We start from the raw sequence: 18,196 nt of genomic DNA, 5'->3' as shown, positions 1-18,196 counted from the left end.
TAAATCTTGGTAACATTATTAAGTGACTTCCTCAAATCCCCTTGGTTGAATTTCATTATATATCATTTTTCCAAAATCGATTTTCTCAAAAATCTTTCATTCTTTCTAATTTAGCTTTAAACATCTTATCTTATCCGTACATATTTAAATCCTAAGCCTATCTATTATTTGCAAGCTTTCCCAATTAAGTTATCTTAACATATTTAGCTAAGGTAAAGGTAAAGGGACCCCTGACCATTAGGTCCAGTCGTGGCCGACTCTGGGGTTGCGGCGCTCATCTCGCTTTACTGGCCAAGGGAGCCGGCGTACAGCTTCCGGGTCATGTGGCCAGCAGGACTAAGCCGCTTCTGGTGAACCAGAGCAGCGCACGGAAACGCCGTTTACCTTCCTGCCGGAGGTGTACCTATTTATCTACTTGCACTTTGATGTGCTTTCGAACTGCTAGGTTGGCAGGAGCAGGGACCGAGCAACGGGAGCTCGCCCCATCGCGGGGATTCAAACCGCCGACCTTCTGATCGGCAAGTCCTAGGCTCTGTGGTTTAACCCACAGCGCCACCCGTGTCCCAACATATTTAACTAAACAGTCTTTAAATTTCATCCGCATCGCCCATCTGAGCTGCAAACAGGATCTGAGCATAAGAGCTCTTTCCCTCTTCCTGCAGTTTCAAGCAACAGGCATTTAGAAGCCCTGTTGCTTCTGATTGCGGAGGCAGAACAACAGCCGTCATGACTAGCAGCCACTCACAGCCTTCTCTTCCTTGAATTTTTCTATTCTTCTTTTAAAGACATCCAGGTTAGTGGCCATCACTGTCTCCTGCATAGCTGTCAACGTTCCCCTTTTTTAAAGGGAAATTCCCTCATTCCGAATACGATTCCTCGCAAGAAAAGGGAAAAGTTGACAGCTATGATCTCCTGCAAAGGGACACGGGTGGCGCTTTGGGTTAAACCACAGAGCCTAGGACTTGCCCATCAGAAGGTTGGCGGTTTGAATCCCCGTGACGGGCTGAGCTCCCGTTGCTCAGTCCCTGCTCCTGCCAACCTAGCAGTTTGAAAGCACGCCAAAGTGCAAGTAGATCAATAGGTACCGCTCCGGCGGGAAGGTAAACGCCGTTTCCGTGCGCTGCTCTGGTTCGCCAGAAGCGGCTTAGTCATGCTGGCCACATGACCCGGAAGCTGTACGCCGGCTCCCTCGGCCAGTAAAGCGAGATGAGCGCCACAACCCCAGAGTCGGCCACGACTGGACCTAATGGTCGGGGTCCCTTTACCTTTACCTTATGGTCTCCTGCAGAAGGGAGTTCCATAGTTCATACGCTGCGTGAAGAAGGGTTTTATCTGTCCTGAATCTTTCACAAGTTCTAGCATTAGGGGAGAGGGAGAATTTTTTTTTCTTCTCAACCTACATCCTCCATACCATGCAAAAGTTTTATAAACTCCTTTTCACGCTGCCTTTTCTTACTTGCCTTTTCTCTCAACTAAAAGGTTCCAAACGCTCCAATCTTGGCGCCACCCTCCCAATCATTTGCTTGCCCTTTTCTGAATCTTTACCAAACCCTGCAGTATTCTTTCCCAGGCGACCAGGACTGTCCACATTACTCCGAATGCGGTTGCACCAGAGATTTGTGTAAAGGGATTATGGTACTGTACTTCCAGTTCCTTTCCTAATGATCCCTAGCGTGGAATTTGCTTTTTTCACAGCTGCCACAAACTGTGCTGTGCGAAGGAAATCCTTGCTTTTATTTATTTTTATTTCTTTAGAGCATTTGTACCCTGCTCTTCAGCAAAAAATGGTTCCCAGAGCGCAGGGCCGGATTTAGGTTTGATGAGTCCCTAAGCTACTGAAGGTAAAGGGGCCCTTTATATGTCCAGCTGTCCTTTGTCAACAACAAATTGTCGCTGTTTTTGTGTGTTGAATATATGCTATATGGTAATTTGTGGACCTAATAGGTATCTAAAGCCATTGGCACATAACAAAATATGTATTTTATCAAAGTAATTGCTGAACTGAAATATAATTAAGAAGTATATTAATAGTGAAATACTTAAGAAACAGTGAAATAATTATTAAGCTCAAACTTAAAATGATTGGGGGCCCATTACTTACATCCTAGTAGCCTACACAACACAAAACACTGTTGCTGTATGTAGGTTTTATTTGTTTTTTATCTTATATTTTGGAAATGTACATTGGGGATTTTTCCTTTCAATTTTTTGGGCGCCCCCAAGAGACGGGGCCCTAAGCTATAGCTTGTTTAGCTTATACAGTACATAAATCCGGCACTTCCAGAGCGGCTTACACACAATCTTTTGTCTCTCCTGCATCTTCCAATGTTGTGCCTCAATAGATTACTCCAAGTTCTAGTATTCATTAGAGCATTTACTTTCTCCCTATCATGCATAATCTTCTACACCTCTGTCATGTTCAAGGGTTTGGACTAGGAACTAGATCATCCTTGTGGTCCATTCAAAGTCTATGAATATTTGAGAGTGTCTCTGTGTGCGTCCCTTAACTCACCTTTTAAAAAAACAAAAAACCCCCCAATTTTTTCAAAAGCCCCAAATGCTGTACCCTGTTTTCATGAGAGAGTTGCTGCAGCCCTCATAATAATTTCAGTTAATGTTTTCTGAACTTTTCCCAGCTCATAACAATATCCTTTTGGAAGGTGGGGTGACCAGAACAGAACAGTACACAGCATTCCAAGTGTGCTCTTCCTGCATGTTCTACCTATGACCTACAACAGCTCTGCAAGGTAGGCTAAATAAATAATAATAATAATAATAATAATATGGTTATTTATGTATGCCACTACTGCAGCTCATGTTTGGTTAGCCCCAAAATGGAAAACAAGCAAAGTCCCAACCAAAGAAGAATGGCAACTTAATCTGATGGAATATGCACAGCTTGCGGACCTATTGAATAAGAGAACATGTTTAAAGAAGGTTGGAAAATGTTTATTGAATATATGTAGTCAAATTGTGTATATCTGAAAATGCGGGCAGCATTAAGATAAATTCAACAGTGTAAATAAATTTTGATGGATGTTATAATGGAATACGGAACGGTTTAGTTTATATAAAATACGCAGGCATTTATGATATGCAAAATATACAACGGAAAGAGAAGGGAAGTCATTGATATTTTAAGATTGTTTAAGTGAATATTTTAAAATGTAAAACAGAAATTTAATAATATTATTTTTTTTACCATTGTAACTCAAAGTGACTTACAGTATAAACACATCCATTAAGACCAGCATAAAGCATGAAGGAATCTAAAAGACAATTCTATTTTCAAAAAGCTAAATTAAGACACCCCAAGCACTCAAGAATGCCATAGGTAAGAATGCCATAGGTGAAAAAAGAAGTGGTTTTGCCTGGTGCCTAGATACTATAACCCCAGTACTGCAAGTTGCCGGGGAATGTGGGTGGGTAAGGAACTGAGAATAGTAATAACAATACTGTAATAACAGTATTGGGACAGTGCAGCTGATGGCAGCAACCGATGGAAGTCAAAAGGACATATCCAAACTGGATTTCATGAGCATTGCATGCACAGCAAGCAAACAACCATAGCTCAGTGGCAGAACACCTGTGTTCAGAACCATGAGGACTAGAATCCCGATTTATTTTTAGGGGAAGAGCTGTAGCTCAGTGGCAGAACACCTGCTTTGCATGCAGAAGGTCCCAAGTTTGATCCCCGGCATCTCCAGGTAAGGCTGAGACCTTCTGCCACTGAAGCTAGATGGACCAATGGCCTCTCTCTATACAACAGCTTCTGGAGTCCCTATTTAAATCAGCCCGTAATTCACAATCATGAGGACTAGAACCTTGATTAATTTTAGGGGGAAGAGATGTTGCTCAGAGAGCCTGCTTTGCATGCAGAAGGTCCGTGGTCCAAACTCCAACCCAGGGATAATGCTCCTTGCCTGAAACCCTGAAGAGATGCTGCCAGTCAGTGCAGACAGAACTGAGCTGTATGCACCCCATGGTCTGACTCTGTAAAAGGCAGCTTCCAGTGTTCCTAGGAAAGTAAATTGCAGAACTTACAGCTCTCAAAAGGGTCCTTCTTCTGCAACTGGATGCTCGTCTCAGCAAACTTTTCGCGTCCTGCAAGAGCGTCTGAAGCCAAATCGCCTCTTTTTAGGCGTTGGCTGGAGGGGTGGGAGATATCAGAAGCCTGTTTCTCTCTGTGCTTGTAGATTGGACCATACAGTGGCGGTTTTAATAAGCAGGCGGCGGTGATGTGTAGCGCAAACCCGGACTTGAGTGATACAATAATGGAGAAATCGGCCCGGGGAAGCCGAAGCGATTGCTATTCCCAGGAGTCCTCCAGAGGCTTTTTGCAAACAAACAAATCAAATAAATCTTTGCTCGGGATTTTATTCCCCACTCCCCAGCACACTTACAGTTTAGTGGCAGACATTTCACATTTCCTGAGACAATGGAAAAAATACATTTAAATTGCAGCCATCATCTGGGGCTCGAATAGTCACAGGTTTCTGCACAACCACACTCCTTTGCAGCCTACCGTATCCATTCTCTGCCTACTTTTGCCTCTGGCCTCCAGAAGGCTGTGCAGAAGGGAAGGTGGCCACTGGTCTGAAAAATGTAGTATACGGGGCTGAGCGATCATTAAAATCTGATCCTTAGCTAGGAAAGAGGAATGGAGGAGCTAGAGGGAGCTACATCATACTGCCTCATACCATTGGTTCCAGTACTGCCCACACTGACTGGCAGTGTGGCTCTCCGGGGTTTCAGGCAGGGGACATTCCCAGTCCCTACCAGGAGATGCCAGGGAACCCGAGACCCCTTCTGAACCTGGGACCTCTATCACTAAGCTACAGCTCTTCCGTTAAAAAATAAAGCCAAGATTCTAGTCCTCATGGTTCTGAACTAAAGAATGATTGAATAGGAACAGCTGCCTTCTATTGAACCAGATCACCTAACACAGTATACAGCCTACAGGGTCTGGCAGAAGCTTTCCCGAATTTTAGGCGGGGGTTCTCTTTCCAAGCCCCACCTGGAGACATTAAGGGTGGAATCTGGGAACCTCCTCACGCAGAGCGCATGCTCTGCCACTGAGCCAGAGCTCTTCCCTTCAAAGGAGGAGAAAAATGGGGCCGTATAGACTCTGATCTCATCTTCCCGTCTGCATGCATCTTTGAGGGCCCAGCCCCACGGCCGCAGCCAGACTGGTGTCTCGACTCTTTCCTCTGAGGCAGGCCACACTTCCAAAGAGCCCTCTGCGGAATAAGTAATTAAAAAAGAAAAAGCGACCGGGAAAAACGACAGAGAGCAGAAATGATAATGGCAGCAATAAAAAAGCAACGGAAATGCACCATTTGTCGCAAAGCTCTCTTGATGGAAGGCTCAAATTGGTGGAGGGAAGGGGGCGAGGTTAGCGACCTGTGCTTTAAAGGGGAGTTTCAGTACTGCTGATGTGTTTTCAAGGCCCATTATCCACACAGGAAGCTACCTTGCCAGGAATCAAGCCACTGATCTATCCGGCACAGCATTACTCTGCTCTGGGATAGGGAATCTTTTTGTGTCTGAGGACCACGCTCCCATCTGAGCAGCCCTTCTGGGGTCCACGTGTCAGTGGTAGGCAGAGCAGTGAATGCCACTGTCACCTTTGTACAGATGGCTAGTTTCTACAACCACCCCCACCTCAATCTATGCTCCGTCCTGGCAAGTAGAGGGCATTATCAGAGGGCAAGGACATATTTCTAGTTGGGGCGGGGGAGAGGAAGTTTAAGAGTTAATAGCAGAGCTGGTGGGGTGTGTTGCTTGGGAGAGAAGGGGTGGGGTCTAGGGAGGGAGTCCCAAGGGCCTGTCAAAGGCCTGGAGGGCTGCATTTGGCCACTGGGCCAAAAGGTGCCAACCCCCACTTTAAACTCTTAAAAGCGTTCCTGTTGCATTTTGCGATGTGTTTGGTGCTTCTCTGATTTGAGATAAAACAAGTGCAACCCTGTGGACGCTGCATTTGATAAATATATCAAAAATAAAAAACTGGCACCTGCTCATTTAGGACACTTCAGCCAGCCTCTTACACCTAGAACTGTTTCCGTACGTTGACAAGATTCATGGACCCCCTTGAAAACTGTTAAGGGTCTCAGAGCCAGACCTTTTAGCAAAAACCTTTCTCACTTCAATCCTGACGTTTACATACACATGGTGCTGGTTTTGACAATCCGCCACTGAAAAGGGTGCTTTTAAATGTTTAGGGTTAATTAGTAGATTGCATCACTGATGCGCTGAGAAAACCACGGGTCTCTCCCTGGGATGGAGCAATTTGATTCGGTGTGCGTTTATTGCGAAACCAATCAAACCCGCACTTTCTGGAATGGTATGAGAACCGAAACACAGCTATGCTTCAAAATTTGTACGTATCCAAATGCCATCCAAACTGGAGGGCTATAGATGCCCCATCCCTGAGTTATTACGGACGCAGCTTCACTCCGGGCTGTTGTTTCCATCTGACTGCTTCCTTCCCCCCATATTGTGGCTCCAAGCCCCATTTTCCCTCCCCACTTGGAGAGACATGAGCACTCTCCAGGTGGCCCGGAGAGAGAGGCAAGGACGACAACAGCACAAAAATCAGCACAGGCGAGTTTTCTTATTCCTGTTGCACTGAGACATCTTCAGCCACTACGAAGCAGAAATGCTTCTTGTATGCAAGGGCGGAGGGGTTCCTCTTCAGTATGGGAAACCCCTCCACAAAACCTACCGAAGGCAAGAGGAATAACAAACCCGGGGTGTGTGGGGGGGTGTTCTCCACCTCCCAGATTTAATTTTAGAATGTACTGCTGCACAGGGTTTGATCCACCCCGAAGATCTGCAAAAGGAAGGAAACTCTCAAAGGCCCATGGCTGCCATCACAGGCGCCAACAAAGAGTCTGGCGAGATCTGAAGGCATCACTTCCCTGTCCCTATAACAGAATAGCAGATGACTGCAAAAACAGAGGAATAAATATCTGGTTCCTTTTTGCAATGGAAACACAGAACGGCCTGTATATAACTTGGAGGGGAGGGGGTACAGAATGGGCAACAAAAGTCTTCCCAAAAAAACTTTCAGTGGTGTCTGAGGCCTGCATTAACCCCTCTACTGCCAGGGATGTGCGGGGAGCAGATAGCTCCAGGAAGGACCTGATTTTTGGGTAGACAGATGGGATCGTTCTGAATCCACTGCATTTTTATTCCGGGGTAGGGGGTGCCTACTCTCTCGCCTTCCCTTTCTCCCTCTGCCCCGCAACTTTTGGCCCTCTATGCGTTCACGACCCCGCTTTCCAGAGGAAGTGCTTTCTTGTGGCCCCAAGGTCACTTCCTGCGCAGCATGGCCAAGGCGGCGCCCACGGCTGCATCCACATTTCTCCCATAGACCACGGGAAATGGATAGGCCTTCTCCACTTCCTGACGCATCACCTCGTTCTTGCCCAGGGCGCTCCCGCTGGCCAGGATCCGCGTGACCCCGGCTTCCTTCAGGTGCTGCGAAGGCAGCATGGAGTGCAGGTTCTGGACCACGCCGTGGCACAGCGCCCGGGTCACGTGGCCCAGGGAGAGGTCGGAGGCCGCGATGCCCATCACTGAGGCCAACCTTTCCGGCATGTGCCTCTCGCCAAAGATGGTGGGGCAGATGTTGAGGTCGGTGTCCGTTTGGGCCAAGGCAGCGCTGATTATACGCGGGTAGAGATCCGATTCTGGGACTTGGAGTCCTGCAGAAGGAGATTAAAAGGGTTGGGAGAGGAAGACTGATCAAATGACTGAAAGGCACTCCCACTCCAAAAGAATAAGGTAAAAGGTAAAGGTACCCCTGCCCGTACGGGCCAGTCTTGACAGACTCTAGGGTTGTGCGCCCATCTCACTCAAGAGGCCGGGGGCCAGCGCTGTCCGGAGACACTTCCGGGTCACGTGGCCAGCGTGACATCGCTGCTCTGGCGAGCCAGCGCAGCACACGGAAACGCCATTTACCTTCCCGCCGGTAAGCGGTCCCTATTTATCTACTTGCACCCGGGAGTGCTTTCGAACTGCTAGGTTGGCAGGCGCTGGGACCGAGCAATGGTAGCGCACCCCACCGCGGGGATTCGAACCGCCGACCTTTCGATCGGCAAGCCCTAGGCGCTGAGGCTTTTACCCACAGCGCCACCCGCGAATGGGAGTGCCTAAATGAATACCTCAAAAGTCAAGGTTCGAGGGCAGAAATCTGGCTGAGTCTGGAATAACCTTGTGAAGCGAAAGGATATGAAAGAGGGATTTATATCTAGATGTTAGGATAGAGATGATAAAGAAAACAGGAAGACAGAATGAGAGATAAAGGAGGTGCTGTGGGATTGGTGGAAGTCAATGTCTTGTTGTCGTTGTTTTAGTGTCTATAATATTAACTTGTAAGATATGGATTCGGTTTTTTTGTTTTTGTTTTGTTGTTGTTCCTTCCTTTAGTTTTTGAATGTTGATTTTTGTGTGTTGTGTATTGTTATTTTTCGATATCTTTCGTGTTGTTGTGTGGAAAATACTAATAAAATTTATATTAAAATTAAAAAAACCAAACCCAAATAACTGAAAGGAAGAAGGAGAAAGGAGGTCCCCGTCTTATCCCTTCCTTTACCCAGCTCAGCCATCCACCGCACGAGCATGTTCACGAATGTCGCCACCACGTTGCCGCCGTTGAGGGAAGCAGCCACCACCAGGTAGGTGTTGTTGAAGTACGGGTAGTAGGCCAACGGGGAACGAGGGTTCGGGGAATCAGCCAGCTGGAAGCCCGAAGGCATCAGGAGGGTGAGTTGCGCAGAAGTACTGATGTTGAGGACTAGGAGGATGGAGAGGAAAGCAAGAGTTGGGAAACACCCGGTGGGCTCAAATTCTGCTTAAAGAGGCATGTAACACTGGCCTTCAATGGGTGAGGCTGGACCCACAAGGGAGCTTCAACAGGGGTCTTGCATGGCCCCAGAAACTCCCTAGAGGGAGGGGAACCTCCATCAGGCACCTCCTGCCCCTGAACTGGGCCAGCTGATCATTATAGCAACTACTGCGACTGTTGCCAGTGTGGTGTAGTGGTTAAGAGCGGCGGACTCGTTATCTGGTGAACTGGGTTCGCTTCCCTGCTCCTCCACATGCAGCTGCTGGGTGACCTTGGGCCAGTCACACTTCTCTGAAGTCTCTCAGCCCCACTCACATCACAGAGTGTTTGTTGTGTTGGGAGGAAGGGAAAGGAGAATGTTAGCCCCTTTGAGATTCCTTCAGGTAGTGATAAAGCAAATCCAAACTCTTCTTCTTCTACTACTGTATAGAAATGGGTACCTGTGTTTTTATTCTCCTCCACCTTCTCTCTCCCTTTTTGCTTGCATCTCATTTTTTTTTTAAGATTGTTAGTTTGAGAGTAGGGACTGTCTTGTTTTGACTGTATGTAAGCTGCTCTGAGAGCCTTTTCTGCTAAAGAGCAGGTACAGCTGCTCCAAATAGATTACAGTGGTACCTCAGGTTAAGAACTTAATTCGTTCCGGAGGTCCGTTCTTAACCTGAAACTGGTCTTAACCTGAGGTACCACTTTAGCTAATGGGGCCTCCTGCTGCCGCTGCGCCACTGGAGCACGATTTCTGTTCTCATCCTGAAGCAAAGTTCTTAACCCAAGGTACTATTTCTGGGTTAGCGGAGTCTGTAACCTGAAGCGTTCTGTAACCTGAGGTACCACTGTGGGGGGAGGTGCTGGTTTGTGCCCTTACCTGCACTTGTGCTGTCGGACATGCAGGAGAACACCGAGCACTGGAAGTCCCCCAATGCAGCCCCGACTTCCGTCCCCTTTGGTACCTGGTGCCACACGCAGGCGGTCTCCCCGGCCAGTTCTCCCGGCTGGACCACTTCAGGAAGCAGGCGGATGGGGAAGTGGGACTCTTTCAGGCTGAAACCAGAGGCAGAGGTCAATGGGGAGGCGTCCGGGTTGGAAGGAGAAGGGCCCAGCTACTGGACATGCTTGGAGGGAAGGCAGAAGGAGGGATCTCAGGCTAACACAGCCGTGCAGATTACAGTTGCATCAACTCACTGCTCAAATTATGGGGGAGAAGGTAAAAGGGGAGGCCCTTGGTGGAAGCCAGAAACCAGGGAAGTTAGGAACCTCAAGTCTAGGAAGCAAATGTGGCCCTCAAACCTCTCCCCTGGCAACACCTTCACCAGCCCTGCTTTGCCTCCTCACTGAGGGTTTTTGCCAAGCTGGGAAATGTCCTTGACCTCTGTTAGTGCCTCTTGCTCGCTTCGATGGAGAGAAGAAACGCTAAAATTTACATTTGTTGCTTCGTCTGCTTTTGCCTCTGGCCAAGCCCACCACTGGCAATGCAGCTCCCGCGAGGTTGCACAGATGGGAATGCAGCCCCTGGGCTGGGGCGATGGGAGTTGGAGGCCAACAAAATCTGGAAGGTCACGGCTTCCCCGCAAAGGGTTCCAGATCAGCTTTCCTTGTCAACAGCAGCGCAAGTCTAGAGACACCTGCCCACGTTCCCCAGCAATATGGGGTTGATTATCCTGGCACCTACCTTGCAGGGCTGTTGTTAAGAAAATGTATGGGTGGTACTTTATAAACATGCACAGACATGCTGGATAAATCGAGCTACTGCCCTTAAAAAGCAGAGAGCTGTGTGTGAACACATCGCTCCAAGGGTTAAGCCTTCAGAAAGTTTAAAACACACACAAGCAGTTAGACCCAACAAGCACCCCTTGGACAACCCCTACCCTGTCATGGCCACTGTACACCGCTGTTGCCACACCAGGTTAGCCCCAGAAACACACACACACACAAGCCAAACCCAAGTTGTCCGCAACCTTGAGTCGGATTTAGGAAGCGGATTCTATCTTCCCTGGCAGGGTTGTGCATGTGAGAATCTTCCCTTCGGGGGGTCAGCTGGAGGCCTCAGACGCCTGTCCCTGGAAAGAGCAAACCGGGCCACTTCAAACGGCAGCTAACACAGCTTTTCTGGGTGGAGGGGGAATGATGGTCGGGAATATAATGTTTTCGGTCCGTCAAGGGGTTGGATTTTAAAAAATGAAAGGCGTTTCTGATTTGCTAGAGAAGTTGCTCCTGATTCACTTATAAAATAAAATTGAGCTGGGGGGTGGGGAGGGGGGAATCAAAGAAAAGACATTCCCCCTTCTCTCATATCCCAACACACAGAATCGAAAAATGAAATAATGACACACACACACCCCGCTTTGTAATAGTGGCTCCATCTGAGTCCACAGCGCTAACTTACATGTCCATATTCCAGCTTTTGCTTGTGGTGTTGAAGTAGCCCCAGCTGGCTGCGTTCTGGACAGACATCTGTGGCCTTTCCTGGCCACACAGCATGGCCACAACGTAGTCTTGGATGGTGCCGGCAGCATCATAACGCTTCAGGAAATCTGGGCTGTCCAATAAACATACAAACAAAAAGTTGATGAACCTGGGTGTCCGCTGGTTATTGCACCTTTTAATTTGTGACTGACTCTGGGTGGAAAAAACGACTTGTATATAATGAAAGAGAACTCTCTCTCTTCCTCCAAGAAACTCAAAGTATTTCTTTGCCCACCCCAAAAAAACCAAACATTTTTAATCCATTTTAATGCGAAGTAGGTTAGGCCAAGAGAGTGAATGTGCAACTGACTCAAGGTCGCCCGTGAACTTTCCTGGTCTGAGTCCCACCGCTGCACCCAATTGCTTCTCCCCCATGACTGAACCCACCAGGAAGGCCACCCCGGCCTCTGGCTGCACATAAATCATCACAGAATCGCAGGTGACAAAGTAAGATGCAGAAGCTGAAGCAGGAAGGGGCAGCAGTACCTGTTTTTCAAGTACCAGTAGATTGTGGCGCAGCCGAAGCCCGTGGCCACGCTGAGGTGCGACTGCGGCTGAGGCAGTGAGGACAGAAAGGGGCTGCTGCAGCGGCCATCTTGCCATGTGATCAGGTGACTGACCTCTTCAGGCTCAAACGTCCGCCCGTGCCCGCTTTCGATCCACTTGCAACCTGGAACAGGAAGAGAGAGCTGGTGAAGGAGGACCTGTTAGCCTGGTGCGGCTCATTCAAAGCGACCCAGACCTTCCTGAGACGTGTTTATCCATCAGTGTCTCCTCCAAAAGAGCCAGTGTGGTGTAGTGGTTAAGAGCGATAGACTCGTAATATGGGGAACCGGGTTCACGTCTCCGCTCCTCCACATGCAGCTGCTGGGTGACCTTGGGCCAGTCACACTTCTTTGAAGTCTCTCAGCCCCACTCACCTCACAGAGTGTTTGTTGTGGGGGAGGAAGGGAAAGGAGAATGTTAGCCGCTTTGAGACTCCTTAAAGGGAGTGAAAGGCGGGATATAAAATCCAAACCCTTCTTCTTCTTCTTCAAAAGCACCGTGTTGTCTGCACGGACACAAGGACCTTTATTTTCAATGAAGTGGGGGGGGGACCTGGGGCATTCCATTTGCCCCCAAGTTAGCAGAATGAATGATTCCCTATCTTCCACCCCAGACAACACTGTCCCAATGAACTCTTCCATTCTGCAAATTCCAAGCACTGAGGCTTGCAAAGTCCATTGCTGACTTGCACCCAGTGAGAACCTCCTGGCGTCTTGAGAGGGCTGGGTGGAAAGCAGGGCCATTTTGTTGGCTCTGCAAAGACACCACCTCCTTTGGGCTTCTCCAACGGGCAACAGACAATACATATTCCATCACGCTGCGGCAGAGGTAGATGAGAAGCAGGGCCCCTCCATTGGCTCAGCTGAGAGACCAGCTCCATTGGGTTCCTCCTCTCTCTGAAGGGTTTCCATCCCAGCTGGTCATTGTGAGAACTGCATCAACTTTAGAACTGGTATGCTTGTTTTTCTCTACAAGCAGAACACCGCTTCCGATTACCGTATTTTTTGCTCTATAAGACTCACTTTTTCCCTCCTAAAAAATAAGGGGGAGAGTGTGTGCGTCTTAGGGACGCGGGTGGCGCTGTGGGTAAAAGCCTCAGCATCTAGGGCTTGCCGATCGTCAGGTCGGCGGTTCGAATCCCCGCGGCGGGGTGCGCTCCCGCTGCTCGGTCCCAGCGCCTGCCAACCTAGCAGTTCGAAAGCACCCCCGGGGTGCAAGTAGATAAATAGGGACCGCTTACTGGCGGGAAGGTAAACGGCGTTTCCGTGTGCTGCGCTGGCTCGCCAGATGCAGCTTGTCACGCTGGCCATGTGACCCGGAAGTGTCTCCGGAAATCGCTGGCCCCCGGCCTCGAGTGAGATGGGCGCACAACCCTAGAGTCTGTCAAGACTGGCCCGTACGGGCAGGGGTACGTTTACCTTTACCTAGTGTGCGTCTTATGGAGCGAATGCAGGCTGCGCAGCTATCCCAGAAGCCAGAACAGCAGGAGGGATTGCTGCTTTCACTGCACAGCGATCCCTCTTGCTGTTCTGGCTTCTGAGATTCAAAATAATTTTTTTCTTGTTTTCCTCCTCCAAAAACTGATGCGTCTTGTGGTCTGGTGTGTCTTATAGAGTGAAAAATACGGTATGTTGGAAACCAGGTATCGCCTAGCCCTCACACACATTGTGATTCGTGATATATTGCCAGCTCAAATATTATGAGAAATAGTTATCACGATGTGAACTTCAAACCGGTTTTGGACAATATATCAATATATCGCCCAGTCCTACTGGCTGGCAGCAGCTCTCCAGGGTTTCAGGCAGGCTTATTTCCCAGTCCTATCTAGAGACCCCAGGGATCGTACCAGGGACCTTCTACATGCAAAGCAGATGTTCAAATCCTGAGCTACGGCCCTTCCCTGCGCACAAAACCAACCCACTGGTATAATGGTGTTAAGGGAATCCTCTTTTGCGAAACTACATTGCCTGAATTTTTGGAAGAGGCTTAGCTCTTCAGACATTAGATAAATGAAGATTAAAACCACAGAAAAGAAAAAAAAAATCTACCTCATTTCTTTCTCCTGACCTTTCTTTTGTTTTCCTCTTAAAATGTTGCTTTCAACCATGCTGGGTTGTCCCTCCCTTCCCATTTATCTCTTCCTAACATGAAAATGGGTTCTTTGAAAGGACATTAATGGTAATCAGTTAAAAACAAAACAAAAAAGATAAAACTCATCATTTACAGCAAAGATGATGTGATTTTGGCTAATCCACTCAGGAGAAGGGAGAAAGAGAGATTGCATCCATTTACATCTGGGCAGAGGTCAAAACCAAACACTCATGGCTTCAGAGAAAGGTAAAAATTAAGCGTTTCCACTCAAAAGCACACGCAAATAGTGACCTCCAGATTTTATTTTATCTTACGCCCGACACCCACAGGAAATCTGGAAAACGGAGCAAGTTTGTCTGTCAACCTAATAGCCATTTCTGATTGCTTTAGCATTCCAGGAATAAAATCGCTTGGGAACCCTGCTAGGCTATTAAAGACCACATTCATCTCTGACAAGAAGCAGCTAATTCTTTCAGGAAATCAGTCCCCACAACCAGATCTGCAATGCCTTTCTGATGGGAGAGAGACTTTCTGCAGGCAATGGCTTCTCCACCTGCCTTGCAACCTCCAGTCCCAGACCGTGGCTTTGCAAACAGCACAAGCAGCTGGGAAGAGAGGAATTCAGGGATAGTTTTTGAAAATAATTTTATAACTTGTGTGTCGTTGTTTCTCAGTTTGGTCCTTTTACATGGTTTTGTACATTTTCTGGTATTTTAAACATTTTGATTTCCTGTTATTTTATTGCTACTATTTTATTGATTATTATTGTTTTTATTGATTTATTAGTAATTCTTTATTGTAATTGATAAGTGTAAACTGTTTATTATTTGCTGGCGCTTAACTGTACTGTTTACTATTGGATTCTAATGGATTCTTGAATATTGCTTTATTTGACAAAAGTTCTTTATTTTAAAGTTATTGTGACTTTTTATATAGGATCTGATTGTTACTATTAATGTTTGATTTATTATTATTATTATTATTATTATTATTATTATTATTATTATTATTGTGTTGGAAGCTGCCCAGAGTGGCTGGAGCAACCCAGACAGATGGGCGGGGTATTATTATTATTATTAATGATGATGATAATAATAATAATGGTTCCTCTAGGAAATATTTATCATTCTGAGGGCCACATGCCCTTCTGGGGTGCTTTCCGGGGGCCAGGTACCAGTGCTGGGAGGGGCCACAGGCAAAAATGGGCAGAGTAGCAGGCTTGCTTCTTCAAACCTCCCTTTGTCTAGGCATGCAAGAGACATTACCAGAGTTCAAGGATGCATTTCAAGCCAGGCAAAAGCACTCAAGGAGGATGCAAAGCTAGACCAGTAAGGTGCTTGGTTGCAAAGGGTGTGTGGCCCAGGGAGAGTCACACGGGCGGAATAAGAGGCCTGACGGGCCACATTTGCGCCTGAGGTTCTCATCTCCTGATTTACACTATCATTGCTAACAGCCCTTAACCTCCCCTCTGTGAATTTCTCCAGAGCTTTTTAATGCTATCTTGGCCCTGACTTTGAGAAGAGAAAAGAACAGAGAACATGTACACGCACACATTCACACATGCGAATACAAACAGTGTAAGGAAAGTCCTGAATATCTTTGCTTTTATTTATTTAGACACAAGCTGCCTGGGGGTTGGGTTTTGTTTTTTTCCTGCACCATTTTGTTAGAATCTGGGAACAGGGAGATATTAGGCTTGAAAACGTTAAGTTTTGATTTATTTATTTTATGTTTGTATTTTTAAATAGGATGCCACCACACAAGTGTTGAGGAAGGAGTAGTGCTGGATTTGGAAAGGAGGATTCTGCAAACCAGCTCTCTCACCTTGACCTGTTTTCCAAAACACGACTCCGTGCATTTGTCCGGTAACGCCAATGCGGCAAACCCTTCCCAGGAGTTCCTGGGGGAGACCGGCGAGGCAGTCATTCAAGGCCGCGACAATTTTGCGGACATCTTGCTCGTTCCCCTGCATGAGCAGAGAGAGAGAGAGAGAGAGAGAGAGAGAGAGAGAGAGAGAGAGAGAGTGTCCATAGGGAATGAAGCTTGGAAGCAGTCTTACCTGCTTTCTGTGATAGCAAGGCAGCTCCCATCTTGGCATGCCAGATTTATTTTAGAAGAAGTGCTCTATCAGTTGGATCAACAGCTGTTGAATGTAGAGGAGCTCTAGCAGGGGGAGAAGCGTGGCAACCTAAGTCCACAGCCAGTGTGGTGTAGTGGTTAAGAGTGGTAGTCTCGTAATCTGGGGAACCGGGTTCGCGTCTCTGCTCCTCCACATGCAGCTGCTGGGTGACCTTGGGCTAGTCACACTTCTCTGAAATCTCTCAGCCCCACTCACCTCACAGAGTGTTTGTTGTGGGGGAGGAAGGGAAAGGAGAATGTTAGCCGCTTTGAGACTCCTGAAGGGGAGTGAAAGGCGGGATATCAAATCCAAACTCTTCTTCTTCTTCTTCTTCTCTGAACCCCAATGGACTTGGGCAGAGCCAAAGCTAAGGGGCAGAGCATCTGCTTTGCATGCAGAAGGTTGCGGGTTCAATCCTGGCCTCTCCAGCCACAGGTGGGAAGACTCCCTGCCTGAATCCATGGAAAGCCAATATACCAGTCAATGTAGATTATACTGAGCTAGATGGAGCAATGGTCTGGTTCAGTATAACGCAGCTTCCAATGTTCTTGAGAACGCAAGACTGGATCAAACCAAAGGTCCCTCTGATCCATCTTGCTAGATCGGACCAAAGGTCGATTTAGTCTAGCCTGTGTTCCACCACAGCCTACAAGATGCTTTAGTAAAGGTAAAGGGACCCCTGACCATTAGGTCCAGTCGTGGCCGACTCTGGGGTTGTGGCACTCATCTTGCTTTACTGGCCGAGGGAGCCGGCGTACAGCTTCCGGGTCATGTGGCCAGCAGGACTAAGCTGCTTCTGGCGATCCAGAGCAGCACACGGAAACGTCGTTTACCTTCCTGCCAGAGCGGTACCTATTTATCTACTTGCACTTTGACATGCTTTCGAACTGCTAGGTGGGCAGGAGCAGGGACCGAGCAACGGGAGCTCACCCCGTCACGGGGATTCGAACCACCAACCTTCTGATTGGCAAGTCCTAGGCTCTGTGGTTTAACCCACAGCACCACCCGCGTCCCTTCAGGATGCTTTAGGGAAGCCCAAAATGTGCTGCTGGTATTCAAAGGTAGACTGCTCCTGCACTTGAAGGTTCCATGGGCCACTCATGACAAATAACCACCCAATTGATTTCCATTAATTTATCTCATCCTCTTTCACCTGTGGCCCGGCACTGGGGCTCTCCACCTGAGCCTGGGTTTCCCTGGCGCAGCTTGCGATCACAGTGGGTCCCTGCTCCATCTCTTGCAGCAGGATGGTTTTCACCGATGAAGTGCCCAAGTCGATCCCCAGGACGCAGGCCGCCATGGCAGGATTCAAACCCTTGTCTTGAATTTTGGGAGGCATCTTCCTTATACAAAACCACCTGGGTCACTGCAGGGAAGGAAAGGGATGGCTTTGATGCTGTACAAGAGTGAAAAGTAGCTATAATCTATGACCTGACATTGAGTAAGCCCAACTGATCAATGCAGCTTACTCCTGAGTAAACTTTTATTGAATGGTGCCATCAGCTATGCTATTTCTATTTAATTACTGCACAGTAACAAACCTGTATCCTACCTTGCCTGCGCGAGAGGTAGCTTACAACGAAGCCAATAAAAGAATATAAGAACAAAACTAATTAAAATACAATTTAGAGGGAGGGAGGAAAACAGGTAGGTAAATCAATGCAAAGGAGGCTAAACGCTTGTCGCTGCTAACAACCCCTCCAACCTTAAAATGGGAGCAGAGTTAAGACGATGGGGCTAAAATACGAAGTAAAAAAGCAGATCAAAGGAACAGAATCGGGTTGAAGAAAGTGAACTCTGGACCAATGTCCGAGGGGTGCGCGCCACACCTAAGATGGCGACCTCGGGACGCGACCGCCATCTTGGGTGCGTCGTTCCCCTTCAGGAGCTCGATGTGGGTACGATGTGGGAAATACAGTACGACGCACCGAAGGTGGCGGCCGCCATCTTGGGCGTGTCAGCTGCATTCTTTCAGACCCGCCTTACTTCCTCACTGGAGACCTTCCCCAAGCTTACCTTACTTCACAGGTGTCCTCAAATCACTACTTCGCCTGAGAGGGCGGGAAAGAGAAACCCACAAAAAGATTTCACAAGCCAGGAAGGAGGGGGCGGGGGGAAAGCGAGGACTT

The 18,196-nt window shown here is 47.9% G+C and overlaps 1 protein-coding gene across 3 annotated transcripts; it reads right to left on the bottom strand.

Moving 5' to 3' along the window:
* Window positions 1-4,357: 4,357 nt before the first annotated feature.
* SHPK (sedoheptulokinase) lies at window positions 4,358-18,183 on the bottom strand. Of its 3 annotated transcripts, none has more exons than XM_053367752.1 (8): window positions 18,084-18,183; window positions 17,221-17,433; window positions 15,773-15,914; window positions 11,798-11,981; window positions 11,232-11,384; window positions 9,714-9,889; window positions 8,600-8,800; window positions 4,358-7,709 (listed from the first exon to the last, which is right to left on the bottom strand). In XM_053367752.1, exons 2-8 carry the CDS (start codon window positions 17,404-17,406, stop codon window positions 7,315-7,317), a joined length of 1,437 nt encoding a protein of 478 aa, XP_053223727.1. In that variant the 5' UTR covers window positions 17,407-17,433; window positions 18,084-18,183; the 3' UTR covers window positions 4,358-7,314. The 3 variants fall into 3 exon arrangements, with proteins under 3 accessions (XP_053223727.1, XP_053223729.1, XP_053223728.1); XM_053367754.1 differs by lacking the exon at window positions 18,084-18,183 and adding an exon at window positions 17,609-17,921; XM_053367753.1 differs by lacking the exon at window positions 18,084-18,183 and adding an exon at window positions 17,620-17,921.
* Window positions 18,184-18,196: the final 13 nt, after the last annotated feature.

This window comes from Podarcis raffonei, chromosome 15 (assembly GCF_027172205.1).
Source record: "Podarcis raffonei isolate rPodRaf1 chromosome 15, rPodRaf1.pri, whole genome shotgun sequence".
Lineage (NCBI taxonomy): Eukaryota > Metazoa > Chordata > Lepidosauria > Squamata > Lacertidae > Podarcis > Podarcis raffonei.
Note: the sequence above shows the minus strand (reverse complement) of the source record. Positions and strands in the feature narration are given on the sequence as shown.

Bases quoted from the DNA above. Each gene is read 5' to 3' on its own strand.
- SHPK (XM_053367752.1), bottom strand. From the start codon at position 17,406: ATGCCTCCCAAAATTCAAGACAAGGGTTTGAATCCTGCCATGGCGGCC. The intron at 11,385-11,797 runs GTACTGCTGCCC...TTTATTGGACAG, and splicing joins TACTGGTACTTGAAAAACAG to CCCAGATTTCCTGAAGCGTT. The intron at 8,801-9,713 runs GTAAGGGCACAA...CCATCCTCCTAG, and splicing joins GTCCGACAGCACAAGTGCAG to TCCTCAACATCAGTACTTCT.